The 25,682-nt window shown below is 38.3% G+C and overlaps 1 protein-coding gene across 2 annotated transcripts; it reads right to left on the bottom strand.

Moving 5' to 3' along the window:
• Positions 1–2,172: 2,172 nt before the first annotated feature.
• On the bottom strand, positions 2,173–20,546 carry VCAM1 (vascular cell adhesion molecule 1). 2 transcript variants are annotated; one of them, XM_043575680.1, is made up of 9 exons: positions 20,283–20,532; positions 19,478–19,753; positions 16,935–17,255; positions 15,411–15,677; positions 11,772–12,047; positions 9,630–9,950; positions 8,485–8,751; positions 6,712–6,978; positions 2,173–3,223 (listed from the first exon to the last, which is right to left on the bottom strand). In XM_043575680.1, exons 1-9 carry the CDS (start codon positions 20,371–20,373, stop codon positions 3,063–3,065), a joined length of 2,247 nt encoding a protein of 748 aa, XP_043431615.1. In that variant the 5' UTR covers positions 20,374–20,532; the 3' UTR covers positions 2,173–3,062. The 2 variants fall into 2 exon arrangements, with proteins under 2 accessions (XP_043431615.1, XP_043431616.1); XM_043575681.1 differs by lacking the exon at positions 6,712–6,978 and having other exon boundaries at positions 20,283–20,546.
• Positions 20,547–25,682: the final 5,136 nt, after the last annotated feature.

Genomic DNA, 25,682 nt, shown 5'->3' with positions numbered 1-25,682 from the left:
TCAATGTCCTGGTACTTAAATAAATTTTAGTTGAATGCAAGTTGGACTAAAGAAAGATAGTAATAGCATTCTTAAGTACAAACTGTGATTTTAAACATCCTTTTCACAGACTGAAACGTTCATTTGAGAAGGTGAGTTGAATTTCTTCACAACACAATTCAAAGTAGGACTGATTCACCTTCCAGCCTTTGCCCCACAAGTTGGTGTCATCTGCTCATTCTTTTCAGCATTGCACCACTGCTGTTTCTTGTTTTAAAGTTTATTTATTTATTTTGGAGGGGAGGGGGAGAGAGAGGGAGAGAGAGAATCTCAAGCAGGTTCCACACTGCTAGAGTGGAGCCCAATGTGGGGCTCAAATCCATGCACCGTGAGATTGTGACCTGAGCCAAAATCAAATCAGAGGCCCAATAGACTGAGCCACCCAGGTGCCTCTGAACTATTGCTTTTCAATCACTGAATCAACCTTTTCTTTTCTTTACAATACCCCCAAGAGTCCCTGCCAGTGACAAGAGAATGGAACACTGAGTTCCAGTCAATTCATTGTACTTTTCTCAAGTAAGACTTAAAGATTAGTCTGTTGAGAGAAATTATTTTTTCAATAGCAGCAAAGCTTGAAAAGCCACCGCATACATTTTTTTTTTTCAGGAGTGAAATTTTCATTATCATTATGGCTAAAATAAAAGGTATTTCAAAAGACATTACAAATGTCCCTTTCCTCTTTGCAGGGAAGAGTGGCTATTATAAAATCTTTGCAGAAACTACTTCCTAATGTTGGGATTAATTTAAACGTTTGTTTTTGGTCTCTAGTTCTGTTAAAGTTGAGCAAGTAAAAGATAAAAATAAGATCCCTAGGTCTTTGTTTAGCTTAATACAAAAAGAATCTCTATAAGAAGTGACAAAAAATTACCCAAGGCACACGTAAATTTTCAAAGAACCATTGTGCTTGAGAGCTGGTAGGGACCTCAAAGTAGTCCCTACCTTTATTTGTAAATGATCTTCAGTTCTACTTCATAATTTCCCTATGTCATTCACCTAGAGCAGGAAAGATGATGGTATGGTTATCAGAGGTGAACTGTCCTGATTTTTTTTTCAACCTGTTAATTAGTCTTGGTTTGACTATCACGGTATCAGTGTAAGAGATGGCAACCTTGCCAGTCTCGGAAATTCAAAGAATGTTCTGGTTGCTGAGAACCAATACTACCAAAAGTCAGATTTGAACCTATTTCTAAGACAATCAGACTATGAAATATTATGAGGGAAATGAAAGTTTGCCAATATCCTGAAAGTGCTTATGTACCTCCCCAAATCAACCGTTTGCTTCCTTCTCACCAGAATATTAGGCAAATGAATGAGTTAGTTCAAATTCAGATTTATAGGCAATAGGAAGGATATCTACTTGAGAGGAAAAGCCCTGGCAGTTGCCTTCGATGCTTCACTGTCAGCCAGTCAGCCAGAAAAAAGTTGGAAGTAGTGTATAATACAAACCACACCCACTTCAGAGACCAGGAGTCAGATGAAAAATTCCCTTCTTCCCAAAGATCTGGCACCTACTCTCAAGGTGTAAGACCTGTCTTCCTTACCTATCTTTGATCTCATTTCTGCCACTTGCCTTTAAAAATGCTCACAAACAAGATCGGGAAGAGGAGGTGGGACCTCTCTGGTCTCTAGGGGAGAAAGTATCACTGTTTTTTCCCCAGGTCATTATTGAACTTCTGGAGTAGATAATACAACTCTTCCTAAAGGGATTTTATAAGTGGCCTGGGCTACTGACAAGGGCTGGGGTTCAGTGAAGTCTCAGGTCATATTTAGGCATCCTTCTGGAAAATAAACAAGGTTTACAGACAGCTCTTTATTAGAAGGCCCGTGAAGACAACTTACTTGACTTCTCTGCATGAGTGACCAGATGGGCTCTGGTGGGAATAGTAATGCTCCGTCTCTTGGTCGTAGTGGTACGTACATATGTGTTTGCTTGTCACCCTTTGACATGTGCACATTCATCTTCATTCACTCTTTTTGTGTATTCCATTTTTTTTAATTGCAAAAAAATTTCATTTCAGACCCCAAGGACACAAAATGAGACATTTAACTTCAACAGGATAGCATGTCTTAAAATACTTGAATTTTTATCAAGTTCCCATAATGATTCTGATAGAAGTAGTCTGAGGAGTGTACTTCAAGTGCAATCTTTTATTATCTCTATGGGTTTGAACTCTATACTTTTGGAACTTGGCATTTTAAACACCATGATTAAACATGACAGTTTACAGTAAATAAACACGCAATTCTTCCAATTCCAGATATTATCACTTTACTGTACAAAAAAAAATTCTAAACATTTACAAAAGAAAATCAAAAGACGTTGCATTTTTAGACCACATCAGAAAAGTTACACAAGAGTCTGATAAACAAACATCCTAAAACATTTCCGTACCATGCAAGTACCATCCAGAGAAATCCAGTCAACCATTATACCATAGGTTGAAGTGTTTAGTACCTGAAAGTGAACCCAGTGCCCTCCTGGTTTATCATTTGCCTATAAAAAGATAAAAGCTTGGCATCTTTACAAAACATGAAGTTATTATCAATCAAGTTTATGGAAATAAAATTTTGTTAAGGAAAAGAAAATATTAAAAAGGTGACATAGGTCAGCTGCCAGTCAATATTAATGTTAAATTTTCTTAAGATGCATTCAGTTATAACAATCAGCCCAGGCAACACTATTAAATTACTTTGAAGATCTGACTACAGAGGGCTGCTATTCCAAGCCATCTTGCTATGGCATAATTTTATTTTACATATGTACACATCATGTTATTGTATATACACATCAAGGAACTACTCCAGTCAACACATCTCAATGGTAGTGCCTATTTTTTAGGCAGAAAGTCTTCCTCTGGCCTCTTGCTCACAGCATGGGGCACAGGAAGCCATTTCTTTCCAAGAAGTCACTACATTCAGGGAAGTCTGGACTCTGAGCTTGTTGTTTTTCTCATGGAATGATGAGCAGTATTAAGAATGTGGACTGATAAATAGTGGCTCTGGTTGAACATTTCAAACATTAGCTACACCTTTGATTTCTGTGCTTCTACAAGACTGTATGACCCTTTCATGTTGGCTCTTCTAGCAAAGTAAATGATCATTCCAATGGCTGGTATTATTAAGGAAGATGAACAATAGAGCACGAGAAGTTCAGGAGAAAAATAGTCCTGGTAATTTCCTCTTCCTGGAAAATAACAAAATGGATGCAATTAATGTCTAGTTCAAAAAGATTTTTTGATAGTTATATATTTTATTCTAACAGTACAACTAGTTCTCTTAATAGGAATGAATCAAAGCAGTGATAAGGGCTAACAGGAACCAAATACACACTTCTTTCAATTATCCAAATACTCAGTTGGCTGTTGCTATGGCCATGATGGGTCTAAGACGACAGTTGTTGCGTCCAAATAGAATCAGGTTCAATTGTAGAATGGAAACAAGAGCATGACATTCTAGGACTCTTTTACAAAAGCAAGAATTGGAGAGGAGTGTTTGCTTTGGAAAATACAAAAATCTATTGAAGAACTAGGACTCTGATGACCATGAACTGAAATAATTAACCAGTTCTCCAAGAAAATCTTTGTAACATCTAAAGTGTAATCATTATAGTCAAACAGCATATGTGATAGTAAAAAAAAAAAAATTCTTGCTGACGGCTTTTCCAGAGATATATAAAAAACTTTATGTTTTGTATCTCTGAAGTAGGACATCTTAATATATGTTATTCATCTTCAGCATTTATATCATCTCTTGATAAACTTAAGTTTTTTGAATAGTATATTTTAGTTTGAATATTACTTACTCAGAGCATTCTCTGACCCACAGCTTCCCCAGCTTAAATTAGGAACCCTGATATACTTTTACAACTCGTTGCAATTTCCTTCTCATAGTTCTTATCACTGCTTGTAATTATACATTTATTTGCATGATTATCTATTAACTTTGGTCTATAGGTTACATAAGACCACCTATCAATTTCTTTTTAGTCCACCACTGAATAGGTAGTAAATGACTCATTGCTTGGAGTAGTTGATACCCAATAAATATTTTTTGAATAGTAATGCATTTCTTTCTACATGCTGTCACTTTGTCATTGCGTTGTAACTGGATACAGAAGGTAATAGTTTACAAAAGCAAAAATTACTACTTTCTAGTCTACTAAAAATCATGTGATCACTGCAATACTATTTAACACTTAACCTTATAAGAACATCTGAGAAAGATAGAGTGAAATTTACTAGAGGCTCATCTCTATCTATACTAATGTTTGCCTGGAATCATATGACCTCACAAGTATTAAATTTCTGAAAGTAGCATGTATGTTTCCTGTCTTTGAAGAAATCTGACTTTGGCGATTACCACATTCCTTCTAGAAGTTTCTAATCACTGGAGGTCAACTAAGTAGAACAGGATCATGATAATCAGATGATGGGAAGTTGATCTTTTCAAATTATTGATGATAAAAGCACTTAGCCCTAAATATAATGATAATTGCCTCATTTTTCTACTTTTCCCTATTAGAGTAGAACTAGTCAAGGTATAATATTTTAAATATTTTTTTTTCTACGTTTATTTATTTTTGGGACAGAGAGAGACAGAGCATGAACGGGGGAGGGGCAGAGAGAGAGGGAGACAGAATCGGAAACAGGCTCCAGGCTCTGAGCCATCAGCCCAGAGCCCGACGCCGGGCTCGAACTCACGGACCGTGAGATTGTGACCTGGCTGAAGTCGGACGCTTAACCGACTGCGCCACCCAGGCACCCCCAAAGTATAATATTTTAATGGGATGTCCATTATCATAACTGTGGTTAGGCATCAATATTGACAATATGATGGACAATGGTATTTATACTCCTATTGTTTTCTTTTCAACTTAATAAATATTATCTTTTGCTTTTAGTTTTTCCTTGAGGCATCTGCAGTCAAACACAAATTTGCTGTTGAGTCGGTTACCAGGGCAACCTTCAAACACTATTTGCATTAGCTGTATAAACACTGAAAATCCTAAAGACTCCCAACCATTCCTATATCACTGGAATACATTCAAGCCAAAACAAAACAAAAAAAACAAAACAAAACAAAATTAATTTTAAAACTCAGCTACACAGAAAGGTAAGCTAATTCAAATACCAAGGAAAAATGTCAAATTTTTGTCTTCATTCATTTGCAGTTACTTTAAACCATAGTTTGGGGGCCTGAATTTCTTAGCTGAGTGCCTAAAGTGCTTGGATAGTTCATGTAAGTAATGAGTGAAAAATGGCAAATATGTAAGTCACTAATTTAATAAAGCAATTAGAAAAGACAAGGTGTGAGAGAGAGTTAAAAAGTAGAGAAAGCGCTTTGATATGTCTTTAAAAGAGAATCATTAACTACAAACAGAATCACAAAAATGTTAGGAGTCTAAGTTTCCAGGGCTAGACTTAATTAAAAGTGGACTAGAGGCATCAAAGATTAAAAGAAATAGGAATGAGTGGACTCCATCCTACTCATAACTGAGATCTCAATCCATCCAGAATCATCCCCAACCTCATTAGAAGCACTGATTACATACACCCCCGTGTCATTTTGAGTGACATGACACAAGGCAAATGTTCCATTCTTTGAGCACATGGTAATTTCTTTGGCCAGATCAACTCTTTTCAGGATAATCACTGCAGGTGGATGACTATAAGTTTTACAGGTAATCATGGTATTTTCCCATTCTTTAACACTTCTAGATAGATGTATTGTTATGGTACTGTGACAACAGAAAACATATGGTAAGCCTTGAAATGTCGAGAAATTTGGCCAGATGAGCAACAATTTTACCCATTTTCTGACCTAAGTTCAAATTTTCTTCACACTGACCCGTGGTTGCAAACTCTGATAGCCAAGTGCCACAGGCTCCAAGACTTGCATTTGTTTGCTCCAAGCCTGGCTCCCAACACACAGTGAGAGCTCATTAGCACACAAGGCATGGAGACTAATCAGTACAGGCTAACATATTCTGCTTTCACCATTAAGATCAGCAGATCCTACCAGGCATTCACAAGAGGGGGCAGGAAATGAAAGGGCCCCCGAAGTTTCTCTGCTGAGGCTGTTGCTCTGCACCCCCACCCACTATCAGAATAGGGTAGGATGGACAAGGGCTTGGATCTTTAAGAAGGCAATTCTATAGTCTAGAGATTCTCTTATGTTGTTCAGCATCAAGATTGGCACTCTTAATTGTTATCTTGAAGGGAGTCAATCCAGAAAATACATAGTTACTCCATGTCCAGAGAATAGCGTTCTCTTGTGATAGGAGTGACAAGAATCGGGATAGAAACTTTTGTCTTCCATGTGCCAATCCTACTTTAGTTTCCTTATAACCTCCAGGGAAAGGTTTTAGAAGTATGTTTAAACGCTTAGGAAACGCAAGACTTCAGAGACCAATGATGAATTGTCAACTCTGAGAAAAGCAAATGGGAATTCTGTACTCACTAATGACTAATGTCAACTTCCTGGCTAAACTCCATAGGATAGGGCAGCTGTGCATGATTATTTTAGGAAACACTGAGCAATAACCACAATCAACATGGAATTCAGGTCCATTTTGCCAACTCATTCACCTAATCCTAGAAAATCTTTACAATCCATCTAACCTCTGACTACTGTAAAAAATAATCAAAAAATAAAAACAAAACTCTAACTAACCTTTAACATCAAGGGTTAAACTTCTTAATTGCAAGCCAACCTCATTTTTAGATTCACATTCGTACACTCCAGCGTCCTCTAACTGGACCTTGTGGATGGTATATGCACCATCTCTGGACTGTAGCACTGTGTCTCCCGTCTCTGCTTTTTTCTTCAGGATTATCCAAGTTTTGGGAACATTTCCACATGTACAGGAGATAATAACAGTGTCTCCTTCCTTGACACTCTCAGAAGGAAAAGCTGTAAGTTGTATGTCTTTCGGAGCAACTGTAAAGAGAATTTAAAATGCACCTCTGACTGGGTGAAATATAAACCAATTCCATATTAATTTAATGACAGCAACAATTAGCTGTCAAGGAACTATTTGTGCTTACTGTTTGCATTAAGTGTTTACAGAGGCAAGCAAAGAAGTCAAGCATTGACTGGTTTTTTTGTAAATGACCGTGTCTTTAATTTATTTATTTTGGATGTTTGTTTATTTTTGAGACAGAGAGGCAGAGTGCAAGCAGGGGAGGGGCAGAGAGAGAAGGACACACAGAAACCAAAGCAGGCTCAAGGCCCTGAGCTGTCAGCACAGAGCCTGATGCAGGGGTTGAACCCACGACCCTCGAGATCATGACCTCAGCCAAAGTCAAACCTTTAACCTACTAAGCCACCCAGGTGCCCACATAAATGGCCATGTTTTTAACGAGACAATACATGTCTATACTTCTCTCATGTCCCTAAATCTAATTCTTTACCCAGACTAGTCAAAAAATGGTGTTTGATAAACAGCAATAGAATTCAAACGTGAAAAAAAAATTTTTTTGCGACAATGTTGTGCAGTTTTTCCTTGAAGTAAAAAGTCTTTACAGGCTTCTGAGTTTGGGTCGGATTTTCCTGGATCAAGTTGTACAGAGATGGCTTTCTTACTATTCTAACAACCACGACTATTATCACTAGGTGCCAGGCACTGGGCTAAGTATTTAAAGTACAACATCGCTATTAATACACAGCCCATGGAAGAAGCTTTCATATCACTATTTTATAAGTGAGATTTCCATCTATTTTTGTGACTTGATTTGAGATTCTTTCCCCGACAAGAGCTATAGTACCATGACATCTATCCTAAAGACTTTCGTTAAAGTTGTGCATTGCCCTTCCTTCCAAGGTCGTTTCTTTAAAATACAAATGATCACCGAGGTGAGGTAACAAGAAAGTCACTAATGCCTTAGTGAAAATAATACCAAGGAATAAGACAGGAAATGACAGCTCCAGGAAGGAAAAAAAAAAAAAAAAAAAAGGAACTTGTATGCCCAAAGTTGATGAACCAGAGGGCATGGTCACTGCTACTCAACCTCAAAATTTACAAAAGGCTTACGTGCCTTCTTGGGCTTCTAAGCAAATACTAGTATGTGTCTTGTGAGATTACCACTCAGAGTCCAATTCAGTACATATGGTGGCTTTAACCTTAGCTAATTTCCAAATACATACATACCTCTTCCTACCCTTATTTCACACCATAACCGGTGCCGGTATTAGAAACTCCTGGCACCGTTCCCACAGCCAGCATTCCGCTGGAGGTTAAAAGAATTTTAGGATAACTGACGTGGAATTGTTTATGAGGAAGTTCCATTCCAGGAAATTTCCAAGCATAGAAAACACTATGGGCTCTTCAAAACCCTCAATATATGTTTTTAGTAAAAATGTTGGTTTCAGAGAGGGCTTTGTTGAAAACCGGTGACAACCAAAATAATACTAGTGAAAATAACTCATTAATCATGTTTTACTTACCTTGGATAATTAATTCGACTTCTTTTCTGTCTATTCCAGCCTGGTTAATCCCTTCACACACATAAACACCAGAGTCTTCCATTTTTGTAGAAGTTAAGGTGAGAGTTGAATTTTCAGAAAGAGGCTGTAGATGCCCATTGTTTAGCTGCCTGCTCCAGAGGATTTTTGGAGCTGGAAGGCCATTGCTGGAGCATGTCATATTCACAGAACTACCTTCCTCCAGGATGGAGGAGGGGCTGACCAAGATGGTTGTATCCCTGGGGGCAACTGAAAAGGCAGGAACACTTGTCAGCTTGACCCTTTATACCTTGAGCTCCAAAAAAGTTTTAATAATGTGGCAAAACTGAGCTATGGTTCAATGGATTGGAACAGTTTATTAATGTTGATACCCTTACCAAAGGAGGATTTCTGTCCCCATTTACTTAAGCAAGTATAGAATGATAGAGAGTAGAATATGAACCCAGCATGGGTATTTTCTAATAGAAATAAGTTCTGTAGAAAGTCCCTGACTACCTAAGAATGGATGATCACTGATAGTGTGTATCAACATTTATGGTACGTTAAATATGACCAGAAATTATTTGACTCTCCTGCGAGAAGGTGGAGTTTATTTTTCCACCCCTTGAACCTGGCTGGCCTTGTGACTCACTCTGACCAATGTACCATGGAAGAAGTAACACCATAGGACTTCTAGGCTTGAGTCTCAAAGGCCTCCTTTCATTATCACTCTTTCAAAATGCTGCACTGTGGTGACTAAGCCTGTGCTCCTTTCCTTCAGGATGAAACAGCACGTGGAGAAAGGGAGGTCCAGAACCCCCAGAGAGGCCCCAGATATATGAGTGAGTCCATCTGGGACGAGCCATGCCCTGCTGACCTGCCAATGACTGAAAATGCATGAGTGAGTTCATCTGGTACCACAGTGAGCAGATGAAACTTTCTCGAATTGCCAGCTCATAGAATCATGAGATAAAAAATGATTGCTGTCTGAAGTGTTGGGAGTGGTTTGTTATAATTATTTTAAAATTTCTTTTCCAGTTATTTTTTTTTCCACGGAGGTTTTAACTATTAACCTCATGTTAACTATTGCCCGGCAAACATGATAAGAAACCCATATTCAGGTGCGGATACATCACACATGTACTTACCATTAACATAAAGTGTCTGTGTACTCTGCCTTTGTTTGGGTTCAAATTCCATTTCATCAATATGTAACTTAGCCAGACAAACAAGAACGGTTCCAGTATCTTCAGTGGTGGGGATGAAGGTCATGTCCAAACTCTCAGTCTCTAGATACTTCTTGTCTATGTTCTCCAGAAAATTTTTATTCCCTATAATACTCTCCCCCTTAAGTAATTCAATCTCCAGCCGGTCAGAAGGATACACATTAGGAACCCGGCAGCTTACAGTCACCGGGTTTCCATTCACTGGCAGACCACTCATCTCAATCTCTGGATCTCTAGGGAATGCTGCAAATATCATAGAAAACGGATGTTTATATGTGACATTCAAAGGAAAATGTAACTATTAAATGCAAGGGTCTCAAAATGACATTTTTAACTCACGTGGGATAGAATCATCACCAATGTATAAATAATGCCATCAAGTATAAACATTTGTGATATTAAATATAAACAAAAATACTTAGCACTTGAATGAATCAAGAAATAAATATACTTCCTATTTTTCTCTTCTTAGTGATGCAGTCTTTCTGACAGCCCTGGACTGATCTTTTTCAAGGAACATGAGTTTCCACCATCTTATTTCTAGCTATGTATTTTAAATGTTTATTTCCCATGCTGTATTGAATGTTAACTATGGGTTAATCCCTTAATATTTATTACCTCAGTCTTCAAAACAGCCTGATAAAATAGGTATTAGTGAACATATTTTACAGGTGGGAAAACTTACAAACCTGATAGAAGCTCAGAGACCATCATTAGGCATCATATCTATGTTAAGTCACTGAGTTGAGATCAGAACCCATATCTCTCTGAGCTTGAAACCCAGAGAGCTGTGAAGCCTCTGGGTATCAAATAAGACCCACAGTGCAGTTCTCAATTTAGACATTTTCATTTCCAATGGCCAAGTGTAGATACCAAATTTTAAGTATTTCTCAGGCAATACTTGCAGTTAACAAAAAACTATAAGCTTGACATTCTGAATAATATGTATAATGCATCTTAGGCCAACCAATAAAAATAAGACTAAAATAGTTATCAAGAGCAAGAGCAATGCTAAAAAGTTTTTTTCTTATGCAAAATGCTGTTAAGGTGATACATTCTCACCTATTTCCATATTGCAGTAAGACTGTACTGCTGGTTCTCATTTCTGCTGGGAATGTGCCTACATCAGCAGATCTTGGACTCCAGGTAATATGATAACACAACAAAATTCACCCTTATTTTGAGACATTCAAATCCCTTTACAGACATACTCTAACTCATGCTGAACAAAATCCTGATAGGTAACACAAGTTTGGGCAGGTTTTCTGGTAGAGAATGTTCTATTTTTCTCTTGAATTCTGCTGAATAACACAAGCCAGAATAACTCTCTCAACGTAATCAATTTTCAGAGCACTTTGAATATTTTGTCCCTCATTCATTATACAATGAAGAATTCTAGCAATGTCAAATTCATAGAGGTTCGAGGTTGTAAAGGCTCTTCATTAAGGTGACAGGAACAGGAAGAAAGAGTGTGGTGGGTGTATGTAGTGTAAATCAGTATTAAGATCTCGTGCTAAGTCCTGGCTCTGCTTTTCATCTGAGCTGCTGCCACGGGCCATTCCCTATGGCCAATATTACTACCTATTTTCATTTTTGGCTTTGTCTTGCTCCCCACTGCCTCATTTTTTCCCATCCTGCCAATCAACTTTCCAAATGTGCCTTCAAAACAGTAGGCTTGGGCCTCACTCTCTGTTCAAAGAGCTGGGCAGTCATATGAATGGGCCTTGACTCCTCTCCTTGCTCACTGTCACCTCTGGAATACCCCCTATACACAGAGGCGATGGGAAGCAGTGAACATGGAGTGTGTTCAAGTGCATGACGACAAGAGTATTGACAAAACACAAAGTAAGGACTGTGGATGCTGTGTACATACGTAATATATACTTAAGATTTAGGCAATTAGGTTGCATCAAAAATTCCGGTCCAGAGATTTAGGAACAATTCACAATGCTAAGTTCCCTTTCTAAATACATGGATCGCATTGTATATCATACTTGCATTCTGTTTCTTTCAATAGAATTGAGGGAAAAAAAAAACCAGCAAACAATTCCGAAAACCACTTACAGTAGAGGTCCACTTTAATTCCCTTTTCCACTTTCTTACGGCCACAGGTTACGGTGCACAGATAAGAATGTTCATTCTCAAAACCCACAGGGCTCAGGGTCAGCGTGGACTTGCTCCCTTCAGTCTTCACCTTCCCACTCAGAGGGCTGTCTACCTGGGTTCTCCAAGTGAAAGATGGAGACTCACAGCCTGTGACACCACATGTCAACACAACTGAGTCACCAATCTGAGCAACAATCTGGGGCCCGGGGGAGATCTCAACAGTGAATGGTTTCTCTGGAGGAAAAAGAACAAGACAAAAAGAAGGTAAGATTCTTTTCTTCCTTCACCACATTCCGATATATGGTCTTTTTTTCTCATCTCTTTACAGCTAACACCTGTGTAAGAAAATATCACTCCTTTCTACCTTGGGACGATCCTGAAAGGCATTTTTAAAGAATGAACCCACAAGAGTTCATGAGTCATTCATTTAACAGAATGAATGTGGATTAAGACTTGTTAGGACAGAAGCTGACATCTTTTCACAACACTAATTCAGTCTCTGCTCAATTGTAGTTTATCAAATCCCTGCAGTAGTGGACAACGGCAAATAATTTAAGAGGTTCTAGTGTATAAGCATTGTGTAAGCCACTCTGCATATATTATCTCATTTAATCCTCACAACTTCATGAAATGCTACCATTAATTCTTCTCTTTCGCTTCCTGTTGCTGCTTCTCTTTCTTTTCCTCTTCTTCTTCCTCTTCCTTCTCCCATCCTCTTCCTCCTCCTCTTTCTCCTTAAGGAAACCTAGGCTCAGAAATGCTAGATAACTTTATCTAGTTTGCAGTGGCAAAACTAGGACTTGAAGCCAGGTGGGTCTGATTTGAGACCCTAGCTTTTCAGTTGCTTCAACAACTGAATCAAATCATCCTCACGAGGAGATAAAACAAGAGCTAAGAGAGGTTGTGAAAGCAGCTACAAAAATATGTCTTCTGATTAGATGCCATAGCCATAATGGACCTGTACTTAGAGTTTCTGTGCCAACAATATAGTTATACCATTGAAAGCACACAGAATCACATTGAGAGCAAAGCCAAAATCTAAACATGAAAATGACACACAAACCACCTCTAGAATTTGATGAAATACAAAACTACTTTGAATTAATTCAGGGGTTGAAAACTGAGATCGGAGGGCAGAGTCCTATGTCTCAAATATCCACAAAAGCTCTTTGGCTGCCAGTCCTTTTCCCTGCTGGACACACAGTCTGCGTTGGGATCCTTCCTGTCTGGGGAGAAAGGGAATTTCAAATCTCCACTCCCTGTTCCCTGAAGAAACTGGGAGTGTTTGGACAATCCCGAGAGTGACAGTTGAGACTCCACAGAAAATCACTAAAATTGTTCCTGTAAGTATCAGACTGGAGAGGAAGGAAAGAATTCTCAACATAGAAGTCATCCAAATACACCACATTTTGCAAGGTTCTCATCTGTGCCAAGAGAAGTTATTCTTCTGTTTGGTTTGTCTCATTGTGACATTGTAGTATCTTCCAAAAAAGGCTTTCCTCAAATTACCTCAATACACTGATATGCTATTAGATTTTGAAAAAGATCACCGAGAACAATAAGCAGAGTTTCTGAATTCCTCATATGCTAGTGTGAGAAAAGGGAACTTGAAAATAGACCCACTTCCTGCCTGTGAAGTGTTCTCAGACCATTTTTTTTCCAGTGGCTGCGTATATTACCAGGCGAACACTTTTCCCCTGTGGAGTAGTTCTTAGGTCACTGAAAGGTCTTTTCAAAGTTCCATTCTCTCTTCAGTACTTAAGGTGGTTAGTATCCTGTGTTGCAAAATTCAAAACAACCCTCCCTAACCCCACAGGGCATTTTCTTTTCACACTGAAATGGGATCTAATTTATTACAGGTGGAATTTTTCCAGGATGGGTGATTAGTTGCATATGATTTTATTAGTGTAATACTTTCTTGGTCTCTTGAGAATGGTAACCTAACACCCAACTGAGTTAATCTATTGATGGTGAGTTCCAATTTTATTTTTTTTAATCATCACGTTTAGATCATATTTTCATATTTTAAAATTTTGCGTTGCTCATGTTTATAGTTTATGCAACTGGCATATACTGGGCACCTATTTTGTGGCAGACACCCAAATATTAAAATACACACACACATGCACACGATTCTTGACTTAAAGTTTAATGGAAAGCCACATTTAAATAAATACATTATTTTGGCTCTTACTAAAGTATGTTTAAATTATCACTTACATGCCTGCCTTTCCTCCCTACATTATAAGCTCTTCAAGGGCAGCCGCCATAACTTTTTCATGTCTGCCCCCACAGCCCCAAGCACAATTCTTGGATTCTTGGACAAGGGCTCTTAATTAATGTATGCTGACCTAACAGAGGTACATAAACTTCGATAAGAAGTGTTGAATGTAGAAAAAGGGAGGAATAGCCAGATTTGCCTAACACAATCTGGAATTGGAAGGCTGACATGAAATTTGTCTTGAAGAATGGCTACGACTTTGCCAGGTGAAGGAATGGTGCTCCAGGCAGAAGGAACAACATGGACACCACCGAAGCTATAAAGATAGTTTCTGACCAGATTATAAAGAGTTTTATTTTAAATGTGAATTTTAATTTACATGCACTTAGGGCTTGGTTGAAGTCATATATAATGAGCACTTTTTTTGTTTGAGGTATATACTCTGGTAGCATTGCACAGGATTGATTGTCTTGAGGTCAGAATGATAGCAGGATGACCATTTGAAGACAATTTAGCTATTTAGTTGAAAAGTCATGGAGTTTTAGATTAAAATGGGCTTGTATTAAAATCACAGTCAATGCCACTAGCGAGTGATCTGACCTAGGCAAATTATAAACTATGCTTAACCCCAGTTTTTATTCACCTCATAAGGTAGTGGTAAAGGCTAGGAAGACAACATAGATAAAGTGGAAAGTAGAATTCCCAGCAAATATCAGGTGTATGATCTGTAGGAGCCTCTATTAATTTCTATGAGACAATATGCTCTCATCTATAAAATGAGTGTAAAATACCTACTGTTTAGTTGATTTTTGAAGATTATAGCTAACCTATGTAAAGCGCCTAGCATACAGCTGGTGTTCAATGAATGCCGTTATTTAAAAACATCTTGCAAGAGTCCAAGTCAGAGGTGATAAATTAAGGCAATGGCAAGAGGGTTGAAAAAAAAAAGAGCTCAAATTCTAAGGATTATTCTGAGGAAGAATGGACAGGATTTGGTGATATGGAATGGCAACATGAATTTAGGAGTAAGCAGAGTATGGTGGCCCAAATACTAAGAGTCCAGAATGAGTAGAGATGAGGAAAGATGTGGTAACCTGAGAATACTAATATTCAAGGGGCGGGAGGAAAAGAGAAAGCCAAAGAAGGAAGCAGGGAAGGAATGGTGAGAGATGGAAAAGAATCAGAAAAGCAGAGCCATGGGAGAAAAGACTTCTGAGAAGTCTGAGCAAGATGAACATACAATTGTGCTAAAGTACATGACATCAGATGGGTCATCAATAAAACCTAAGGAAGCAATTGTGGCATTGAAGCTGTTTCACTATTGCACAAACCCCAATCAAGGCACATTTACCATTCATTTTTCACAGATTACTTACCTTGAACAATTAATTCCACCTCTTTTCCATTTTTCCCAACTTGATTGACTCCTTCACACACATAAATTCCAGAATCTTCTGTCCTCATAGCAATTAAAGTGAGAGTTGAGTTCCCAGAAAGGAGCTGTAGATTCCCATTATCTAATTTTTTGCTCCAGAGAATCTGTGGAGCTGGTAGACCTTCACTGGAGCATGTCATTGTCACAGAACCACCTTCCTGCAGCCTTGTGGAGGGACTTACAGAGATAACTGTGTTCTTGGGTGAGACTGAAAAGGCAGGGCACAACATTAGTAACTGCTAGGCATCATCTTGATCCCACAAGGATAACGTATTTCTCTGCAAGTCTGTATTTACATGCTTTCACAAATTTGACAAACTTAATCTGCCAAATTAGTGTAAAATTAGTACTGTGTGGTCACAAAAGTCAGTCGATCCAATTTCTGACTAATCTGATTGAGGTACTTTTTTTGGTGTTTGGTGTTTTCAGAGGGCCCTAGATACTCAGAAATTAAGAAAGACCCTTAGAATAATGTGGTTCAATCTCCCAGATAAGTTAGCAGTCCTATCTTAGAATACTTGACAAGTGCTCATATAAGTTGGGGTCAACACTTCTGCTTGAGGGAATCACTGCCTTAAAAAGCAGTCCTTTTGATTTGGGAACAGCTCTAGTTACTAGAACAATTGAGCTGAAACCTTCCTCTTTGTAAGTAAATTTCATGCAGTGGCCATAGTTCAGTCCTTCACTGTTACAGAATAAATCAAATCCCTTTTCCACATGTCTTTCAAATACTTAATGATAGCTCTCTTTTCCCAGTTTTGTATTCTCTAGGAAAAATATCCCCTGTCTTGACTACTCTTTTCAAAATATTGATAAATGCCTTCCCATCTCATTCTCTTTCAGCTAAACATGCTATAGTTGGCAGTACTCCTTTTAAATGTAGCGTCCAAAGAAAAACACAGCATTTGGGTCTAGAACGGAGTACAGTGAGTCCACTCCTACACAATTCTGGGACTACAGGCTTGCCTCAAGTCCCCCACAGTTTCAGCGAATGTGGAGGTAATCATCTCCACTCTCCTGCCCAATGCATATACGTGTGTGTGAGCACATGCATATGTGTGTATACACACACACACACACACACAGAACAAGCACTCACCTTGTAAAATCTCTATAACTTAATATTTCAAGGTATGTTACAAGAACTTATAATTGAAAACATTTTATCTTCTGAGCCTACTACATACTACCCAGGTGGTATTATTACTCTCCTTTGATAGACTGGGAAATAAATAAATTAAGCAACCCAAGTTCACACAGTTAATGGAGCCAGAAGTCTTCCCAATCCAAATCCAATGCTCTTTTCATTGAATTATCCTGTTGGCAAATACTGTGCTCTCAATGAATAAAAATGGAGTAAAAACTATAAACAAATGCCTTCTTGACTTTAGCTGCTAAGTTTAATGCTGTATACATCCAAGACTGAATTCCCATAAAGACGAGACTACATCACCCAAGTACTTACTGTAGACTTGCAGTTTTTTCGTAGTCTCCCTTTCTTTGGGCTTAAAGTCAATTTCATCAATGTGTAATTTCGCTTGGCAAACAAGAGCTTTCCCAATATCTTCATTGGTAGGAGTGAAGGTTACCTCCAAACTCTTGGTTTCCAGGGACTTTCTTTCCATAGGTTCTACAAAGTCCTTATTCTGTAAGAGATGGTTGCCTTTCAGCAAATTCATCTCCAGCCTGTCAAATGGATAAACATCAGGGACCAAGCATGTGACTGTGACTGGCTTCCCAACTTCCAGGGGGCCACTCAGATGGATCTCTGGGTCCTTAGGGAAAGCTGCAAAGGTCAAACAAATACACATGAGCAGGCTTTCTGTTCATGTAATATAATGTCTTTGACTGATTCAATGCAATGCAAACCAAGTCTAATGTTTCTGTTAATACAGTCTTAATTCATTGTTTAAATAGCCTTTCATGGTTTGGGGTGGGTTCACCCTTTAGAGAGTTCTTTAGCTGTGAGCCTGCATGTACTAAGGGTTGCATATTATTAGAGTAAAAGAAGAGAGAAGAAATTGATGTTTATTGAATACTTACATATGCCCATCACTGTGCTAGTCATTAAATATAAAGGATTTTATTTTAACTCTAACACATAGAGACCACATTTCACAGGTATGAAAACATAGCCTTAGCACATTTGCATAACTTGCCTGAGGCCACACAGCTCAGAAATGGCAAGTCTGGGATTTAAACTCAGTACTTTTATTATTCTGTACTGCTACTGAAGATTTACATTATACCACATTCTCTTAGAGCAGAGATAAGTCCACTTTATAGGTAAGAAAACTGAGGCTCAGAATGTCATGGCAAAGAACAGTTATTGAGCAACACATGCTAAGAAAGGAAAAGAGCAACGTTAAATAATTGGCTTCTGAAAATAATGCCTCTGACCAGAATTCATCCACCAGGAAGGTGCAATATTTAAATTCTGGAAGGCAGATTTGCCTCTTGAAATGCTTAACTCAATGTCCTAACCAGCACACCACTTGAACCTTTCAGTGCCAAGGGAACGTGCTATTTCAGTCAGCCGTTGCTTCCTTTGCAAGGGCTACCTTTTCATTACAAACTGTCATGATGGTAACACATCGGCTGGATTCAGGACTCTGTGTAATAAGGACACAAAGGTCCCAGCTCTGGAGAATATTACAATCAAATGTGGAATGGAGACACGATTGTTCAACATAATGAGAGCCAGATATTTTTGAAGGAAAAAAACCTCCAGAAAGATAATTAAAGCCAGAAGGATCTTTATTTCTCTTTTTTAAATCTTCAACTATTTGATACTTGAGAGCAAAGGCAAAGGAATCAGAAATGCTGTGCTGGGTGAAAGAACCAGTATTTTTAATTTTTCCACCAATAATTTCTATCCCTCCTGTTCTGTAAGAAATGTGCCCATAACCCACATGGTTTGCTGTCAGGTAATACAAGAACTTGTTACTTTCCCCTGTATTTACATAAGGGGGCCTTTCAAAGAGCTCAGGAGGCTGCACAAACAATGCATGTACAACCAGCATAATTGAAAGCAGGCGGCCAAGCACAGTTTCTTGGGCCACATTAGCAACACATGGGGCTTACTGAAGAATCAATTACAGATACTGGGCAAAACTGAGCTCCGCCATAGCAGAAGGGAACCAAAATAATTATAAGATAATCAGATGGGATCTTCATGAAGAGACGGCCATAAAGGTTTCCAGGGTTTGGTTTGGTTTGGTTTGTTTTTCTGAAAGAGTAGTCGTCAGCAACCAAAGGCAAGATTTTTATTTCAGGTTGGTTTTTAACTCCTCTTGCTAACTTTATATGCTGGATTGAGAATGGACTGAGATGCAGTTTGGTAGAATGGCAACGTAGGGGTGTTTATTAACATGCATCAGGTAACTCTAATCCATTACACAAATTATCCTGAGGTTCAGTGGTTGAGCATTAAGGCTTAATGGCACCAAAAACAAAAACAAAAACAACCCTCCTAAATTTATCTATACCAAAGTCAAATGAGTGAAATGTTTGCGGATACTTTTCTTATGTCAAAGGGAAAACTTGTACTGAAGCCTATTACTAAATTATAGATCTCCTACTTAAGCTGATTTTAAGCACAAAATTGTGTAAGAATAAATAAGTGGAAAATCCCTGAAGAATGGAATTCATAAATCATTTGGATGTATGACCAAGTAAACATGTGAGGATATAATCAAATAGAAATTGCTGAAAAATACAATTAAAAAACTTCAGAGAGCTTCATTTTATGGCTAAGAAAAGAAAAACCCAGAGGTTGTATCCTACCCACGGTCACTATGTTTGTGGCAGTTAGAATAAAGACCAAGGTGTGGGTTCCTTTTCTAGAGCTAGATTCAGCTGCCTCTAACTTTCTTGGTGCAGTATGTCCTCTAGCCAAGAATCTGTACATGAATATCCTTTGATGTTTTTTCTTTTAAAACTATCCATTAAAGAAACTTAACTTAAAGCAAAATTAAGAGGAAATCAAAGATTCTCTGTAGTACTCACAGTAAATCTCCACCTGAATCCCCTTTTCCCGTTTCTCAGATCCGCAAATCGCTGTGCACAGGTAAGAGTATTCATTCCTGAAACCAACGGGATCCATGGTCAGCGTGGAATTGGACCCCTCATTTCTCACCTGCCCATTCAGTGGACTATCTAAATGGGTTCTCCAAGAGAAAGATGGGGGCTCACAGCCTGTTGTCCTGCAAGTCAGTGAAACGACATCACCAATCTGAGCAACAATTTTGTTTTCAGGGAAGGTCTCTATTTTAAAAGCTTGAGCTGTGAAGGCAAAAAAGAGAAAAGCAAACTTTGTTTAGTATTCTACTCCCTCTTCTCTGTCCTAGTATAATGTCCAAAATACAGTCTGGCTGATCTGTTTCCTAAATTTTAAACTAACTGCAAGAAGCCAAAAATAATTGGAGTCACTGCCAAAGGTGTTAGAATCTTGGAGAAGTGTCAGTTCCAACCTTGATGCCCATTTATCAAAATTATTTTGTTATTTGGTAAGCTTAAGATCATTATCAAGTACAGGAAACTGAAGAGATAGACCTTACTAGAGATAAATCCAATTATTTACTTGACATTGGAAAAATGTATCTGAAAAACATCAATTTGCAGCTCCAACTATGACAATACAACGGTACATAGCAATACTCAATAGCACATTACATGTTATGTTAAATTAAGTTTTTCCACTGCTTAAAAATCCTAGTGCCTTTCTTTACTACCATAGCAAAACTGACTGAAGCCAAAATCAGGGCTGAAATGGAATGTGAGCATTTGAAACAGATCAAAGAGAAGAACTTACAAACTGTAAACACCATCCAAAGTATATTTGAAGCTCCAAAGATCACAAACATCTTCCTAGGCATTTTTAGTTGTCGCTGTGATGAGAACATGATGGTCCCCAAACTCTTCTTTCTGTCCCACCTGAAAATGCCCTGGAAGAGGCTTTAGCTCCTAAAGCCAGTGAGGCTCAGTGAGGAGTGAAATAGAAAGTCTGCTCTTTATAAAGGGTCTTGTTGCAGAGGCACAGAGGCGGAGGGAAATCCCTTCAAGGGGAAACCCGGAGCAGAGCCAGAAAAAAAGTTTCACTGACACCCAGCCAAGTCCAGTTTTAACCCCTTCATTTGCTCTCATTGCTAAAGCTACTCTCTCTGCCACAGAAAACTGAAACACTTCCAAGGTGATAAAATTAAAGCTTTTCCTCGTTTTCAGTCCAAAAGGGAATCTTTGCAAGGTAATGTGCATTTCAGAATAATGCTCATTTCAGAATAAAGAAAAAGCCAGAGAGAGAAAGGGAGGGCAACAGAGACAGAAAGGGGAAAAATAGACAAGCAGGCAGAAAGAAAGGGGGAGAGAGAGAGAGAGAATAGTAAATTTTACTCTTGACTTTGAAGTGGCTAAGTAACCACTACATCATGTGAACTGATTTTTTTCTCCATTAAGACGTAGTTGCAAATTCCAAAGTAAGGTTTAATTTTTTCTCTCACAAGAAAAAGGAAAAGGTCCTATCTTTTGTGAGCTATTTTTTAAGAGGGAGACAGGATTACTTCTTAGTTTTATACTTTCTATTCATAAAATACTCATAAAATAATTCTTTCAACAACAAATATCAACTTTCTGAAATGATTTTCTTGAGTGGAAAGTAAAGGAATACTACTAAAGGCAAGAGAAATCATTTTTCCCTCTTGTTTCAGATAAGTTACCAATCCTTTGGTTCAACTGCCTGGTAATGGAAAGTCCTTCTCAGACTTAAATGTATGGAATTCATCCGAAGTGGTAAATCTCTTGCACTGGACCACAGACACAGTTAAAACGTGACAAATAATTTGTTTTTATTATATGGGAGGTGATGATAACCAATTTTATGCCCTTCCCACCCCATAGCACCCTGTCCAGTGAAATTATTTTTTTAAGCTATTTTTAAAATGACTGCTTTAGCCTTGAACACACATAGCTCAAGTCTTTGCAAAATGCTTGTTAATCAAAAAGAAACCGGAATAGCCACTTCCTTGTATTATATACATACTTGTCTACCTCCTCTACTGGACCATCAGTTCCTTTAATGCTTGGGAGCAGTTCTTGTACATCATTGTATCAACCTCTGCCTTCCCAGCATCTAATGCATGGTTTTGCTCTTAGCAGATCCAACAAAAGTACAATAATAGATACTATGAATTAAAATTTGGAAAAGAAACTTTCAAAATGCTAAAAATAATATGTAAATATGGCATGAGAAAAAGTTGGATTCTACAAGAAAATCCCCAAGCTCATGGACTCCTCGGGATGTGTATAACCAATAGCCCAGTGCTATGTAACAAAGGCCATAACTGAGGTTTGGAAAGTACACCTGTCCCTTCATGGCTGCAGAGGCTTTTGGGCATCCTTCTGGATACTGATGAGGATAGAGTCATAATGGACAAGGAAAGAAAAAGAAGTGGGAGAAGTAAGAGAAGTTCTTCTGGGGCTGTGATGAGATATGTGTGACTTCACCTACCAAATATCTAGGGATCAGAAAACCGGCTTCAGGCAAAATTGGTTGGTAAACAAGTAACCTAATGGCCCTTTACAAAGTTGGCGTCATGGAAGAAGATGATCCGAACCATTTATGTTGTCTGCTTAACTTCAGAAGAAATCTAAAGGGGATTAAGGAATTTTAATGCATTTCTCTGAAGTACAAAAACAAGCGACTGATGGGATCTAAGATGGGATCCCGAAGACCAAGTCATGGTAAATAACTTCAGTTTGGAGTTTGGATATGATTCCAAGTTTTGAACATTGAAGAAATACCTAATCTATTGAATTAGTTTATAGTGCTTTCAGCAAAATATTTGCTAAAGTCCCTCATTATATCTTTGAGTTGTACACCATTTGAGGTTTCACCTGCTTCTCCCAGGTTGAATTGATTGCACTCTTCTACGGCCTCTGTACACTAATGCATGCCGGTAGCCGAGCACCTGTCATGTTACATTTATCTGTGAACATGTCTATCTTTCCCAACTTATAAACTCAGGTGGTTTTATTTATTTTTTCATCTTACATCTAGACCAAGATAAGGAATTCATTAAATTTTGTGGAATCAATGAATGAAGAGAGCTGCAAGTATATGTTTGACAGATTGGGACTAATCTTCCTGTGTTTTGTCTTTGAAATTGTTCAGCTCAACATTTTTATCAATAATCATAAGACGTGATTATCTAATTTATTCATGACAGAAGACTGGAAAAAATAGTTAACCTTAGAAATGACAGAATCAAGATAAAGGAGATCTCAGAGCTAGTGAAGTGAAACAATGGGAATGCATTAAAATACAGTATTTAGATGTAAAACATCAAATACTTGAGTACAGGATAGAGGAGAGTCGACTTGACCATAATCCACAGGAAGACTTTCTGGTGGTTTCAGTGATCCATAAAGTGAACACAAGCTAACATTGATCATGAGAAACCAAAATAGATGCAACAAGCTCAAGCTGTACTCACAGCATTCAACTTTCTAATCACCTGAGGCAATCTAAGGTCACACTGGGAGCAGAGGTATCTGATTCAGGATACCATTTCTTATGATAGAGACAAAACATAGAGAGTGTCCAGAGAAAAGTGATGAAGATGGTAGCTCCAAAATCCTTGGTCTAGTAGGAGCTGTTGAAGGAACAGTATGTTTTGTTTGGATAAGAGATGCCTGTGAAGCTATGTAATAACTGAATGACTGACATGCAGAGGAAAGAATACACTTGTTACTCTGTGTTATACCAAGGGCTAGAAGTAGCCCCCATTGGTTTGGGGAGGACTAGGAATACGTGTGTCTTTTCCCCATGAGAGTTTCAGCACTTAACATAGTGACCTTTAGGGGCTCAGTAAAACAATACCAAGTGGAAAAATAATAACAATTTGAGAAATAACTTGACTCACAACCCAATAGTCCTGAGTTCAAATCCAGCTACTCTACTCAGGAATTGTAAAACCTTGCATAAGTATAGGTAGCCTCTCTGCACTCACTTACACATGCTCAAATAGGGGTAACAGTACCATTTCAAGTGATTCACATGATTTTTATGACTATCAAATTAAATGTGATCATGTGAAAACTCTTTAAATATATAAAGTGTCATATATATGTAAAAACATTAAGATACAGCCATATTGAGCTCACTGTAAAAAAAGGGCTTTCCAGTTATTAAATCTTTTCAACAATGAAAAGGGTCACCTCATGAATTCACCAGCTCTTCGTCATTAGAAGTGGTCAAGCAAGGTTGGATGAAATCTAACAACATGGCAGAGGTCAAGTTTTGCCTCATATAAGGTATCCAATTGGATGGCCACTAAGGTGCCTTCCACTGTTAGGATTCTTTAATTGTAGGCAGTACAATCCATCCTTTCTAGCCTAATTTCATCATTCCCCTATCGTCCATATGAAAATTTAAAGCATCTTCTGTAACTTCTCTCATTGGACTCTGAGATGCTTCAGGCATATTTTTCTCAGCCTATTTAATAATTACTGAGTTTGTAGCAACTCCAACCTTTTCACGACTTTCAAGTAGGCAAATTATTATGATCCTCCCTGGAGGTGACCTAACACATCTGAGGGAAGTGACATTCCCAGTAATAACAGCGGCTCATTATGACAGTAATTCTCACCCAGGTGAGAGAAAGAGCAATTCATTTTTTGGAGGGCACATCAGAATGGGATTGGGAAAGTGACAAAGTACTTCAGTACATTCTATCATGTCAACTTCTCCCCGCTTTAAGAATCAAAGGATCTATGTTTATTATTCCATTTGGCTCTATGTAACAGAAATCTTTTACAGTGGCAAAACTAGCGTGAGGTGCAAGGCAATGCAGTTCAACACTGAAGAAAACATCAAAGACCAAGACTGATTCTAATTGCTGGTTCTGTCATTCTTGGCATGTGGACAATCCTCCTGATCCTAAGATGGCTGCTCCATCTACAAACATGACATCTGTATTTCAAGCAGGAAAATGAGAGAAAAATGAAGGGGAAGAGGACAAAGCCAGTGGAGTTTATCCCCTATTAAAGAGATTTCAGGGGTCCCTGGTGGCTCAGTTGGTTAAGCATCTGACTCTTGATCTTGGCTCAGGTCATGCTCTCACAGTTTGTGAGATCGAGCCCCACATCAGGCTTTTTGCTGACACCACAGAGCCTGCTTGAGGTCCTCTCTCCCCCCTACCCTCTTCCCTCCCCTACTTGCACGCTCTCTCTCAAATAAGTAAACATTAAAAAAATAATAAATAAAGAGCTTTCAATAAGTTCCAGGTGGTGGCTTTCTCTTACAGCTCATTGGAAAGGTGGGAGATTGAATATTTTAACTGAATACAACATAGTTGCCCCCAAATAAATCAGGACACTGTTCATAAGAAAAAGGGAAGAATGGATAATGAGTAGGTGGCTAGCAGTGTCTGTCACAATTTCCTAATTCAGTTCAATTTATAAGTGTTTCCTGAGGAGCTACTACACAGACACTGTGCTAGCCATGAAAACACATAAAAGAAGACACAGACTCAGTTCCTGTAGGAGAAGAACTGCACAGTTCACATAGTTCACAGCTTCACAAAGTTCAACTTGTGACTTATCTATAATTAGGAAATAAATTGTATTTTAGCAAGCTGATAGAAGTTTGAAATTTTCTGCAAAGCAAACTACAGGAAGAATTGTTGGTTAAAAGCCTATTTCACCATGGGTTTATTGTAACTTTCTGGAATTTTGAGAAAAATACTACTCATAATTAGGAGTAAAAAATATCTGTTTAATAATACACATGCACCTGATATGAGTGACTGACTGAATTGCTAATCTAGCACTGAATTATTACATAAAATAATAGTAGGAAAAAGACTGACCATAAAAATGATTTCTCCTTTCCCTTTTGTGAATTAAAAGTTCAGAATTTTTATCATTTATGCTTTGACTATCACATGTTTTCAAGTTCACATTTCATGTGGACAAAGATGCCTTGGTGTGTTCCAGTGCTCCTGTTTGGGATGACCCTCCCCTACTCTCTGCTAATCCTCATCTCTGGCCCTCTTAAACACCTTGCTTTGTATTTGTTCCATTGCTTGCTATTTCCAGCACGGGCTTTGCTTTCTCAATGGATTTTAACACTGTGGGGGTAGAAGTCTTGCCTATTTTTACGTATTACTGGGTCTGATGCTCTGAGTGCCCCAAGTGCCTGTGAAGTGATAGCAAA

This window comes from Prionailurus bengalensis, chromosome C1, assembly GCF_016509475.1.
Source record: "Prionailurus bengalensis isolate Pbe53 chromosome C1, Fcat_Pben_1.1_paternal_pri, whole genome shotgun sequence".
Lineage (NCBI taxonomy): Eukaryota > Metazoa > Chordata > Mammalia > Carnivora > Felidae > Prionailurus > Prionailurus bengalensis.
The sequence above is the reverse complement of the archived record's forward strand: the minus strand, read 5'-3'. Positions and strand labels throughout refer to the sequence as shown.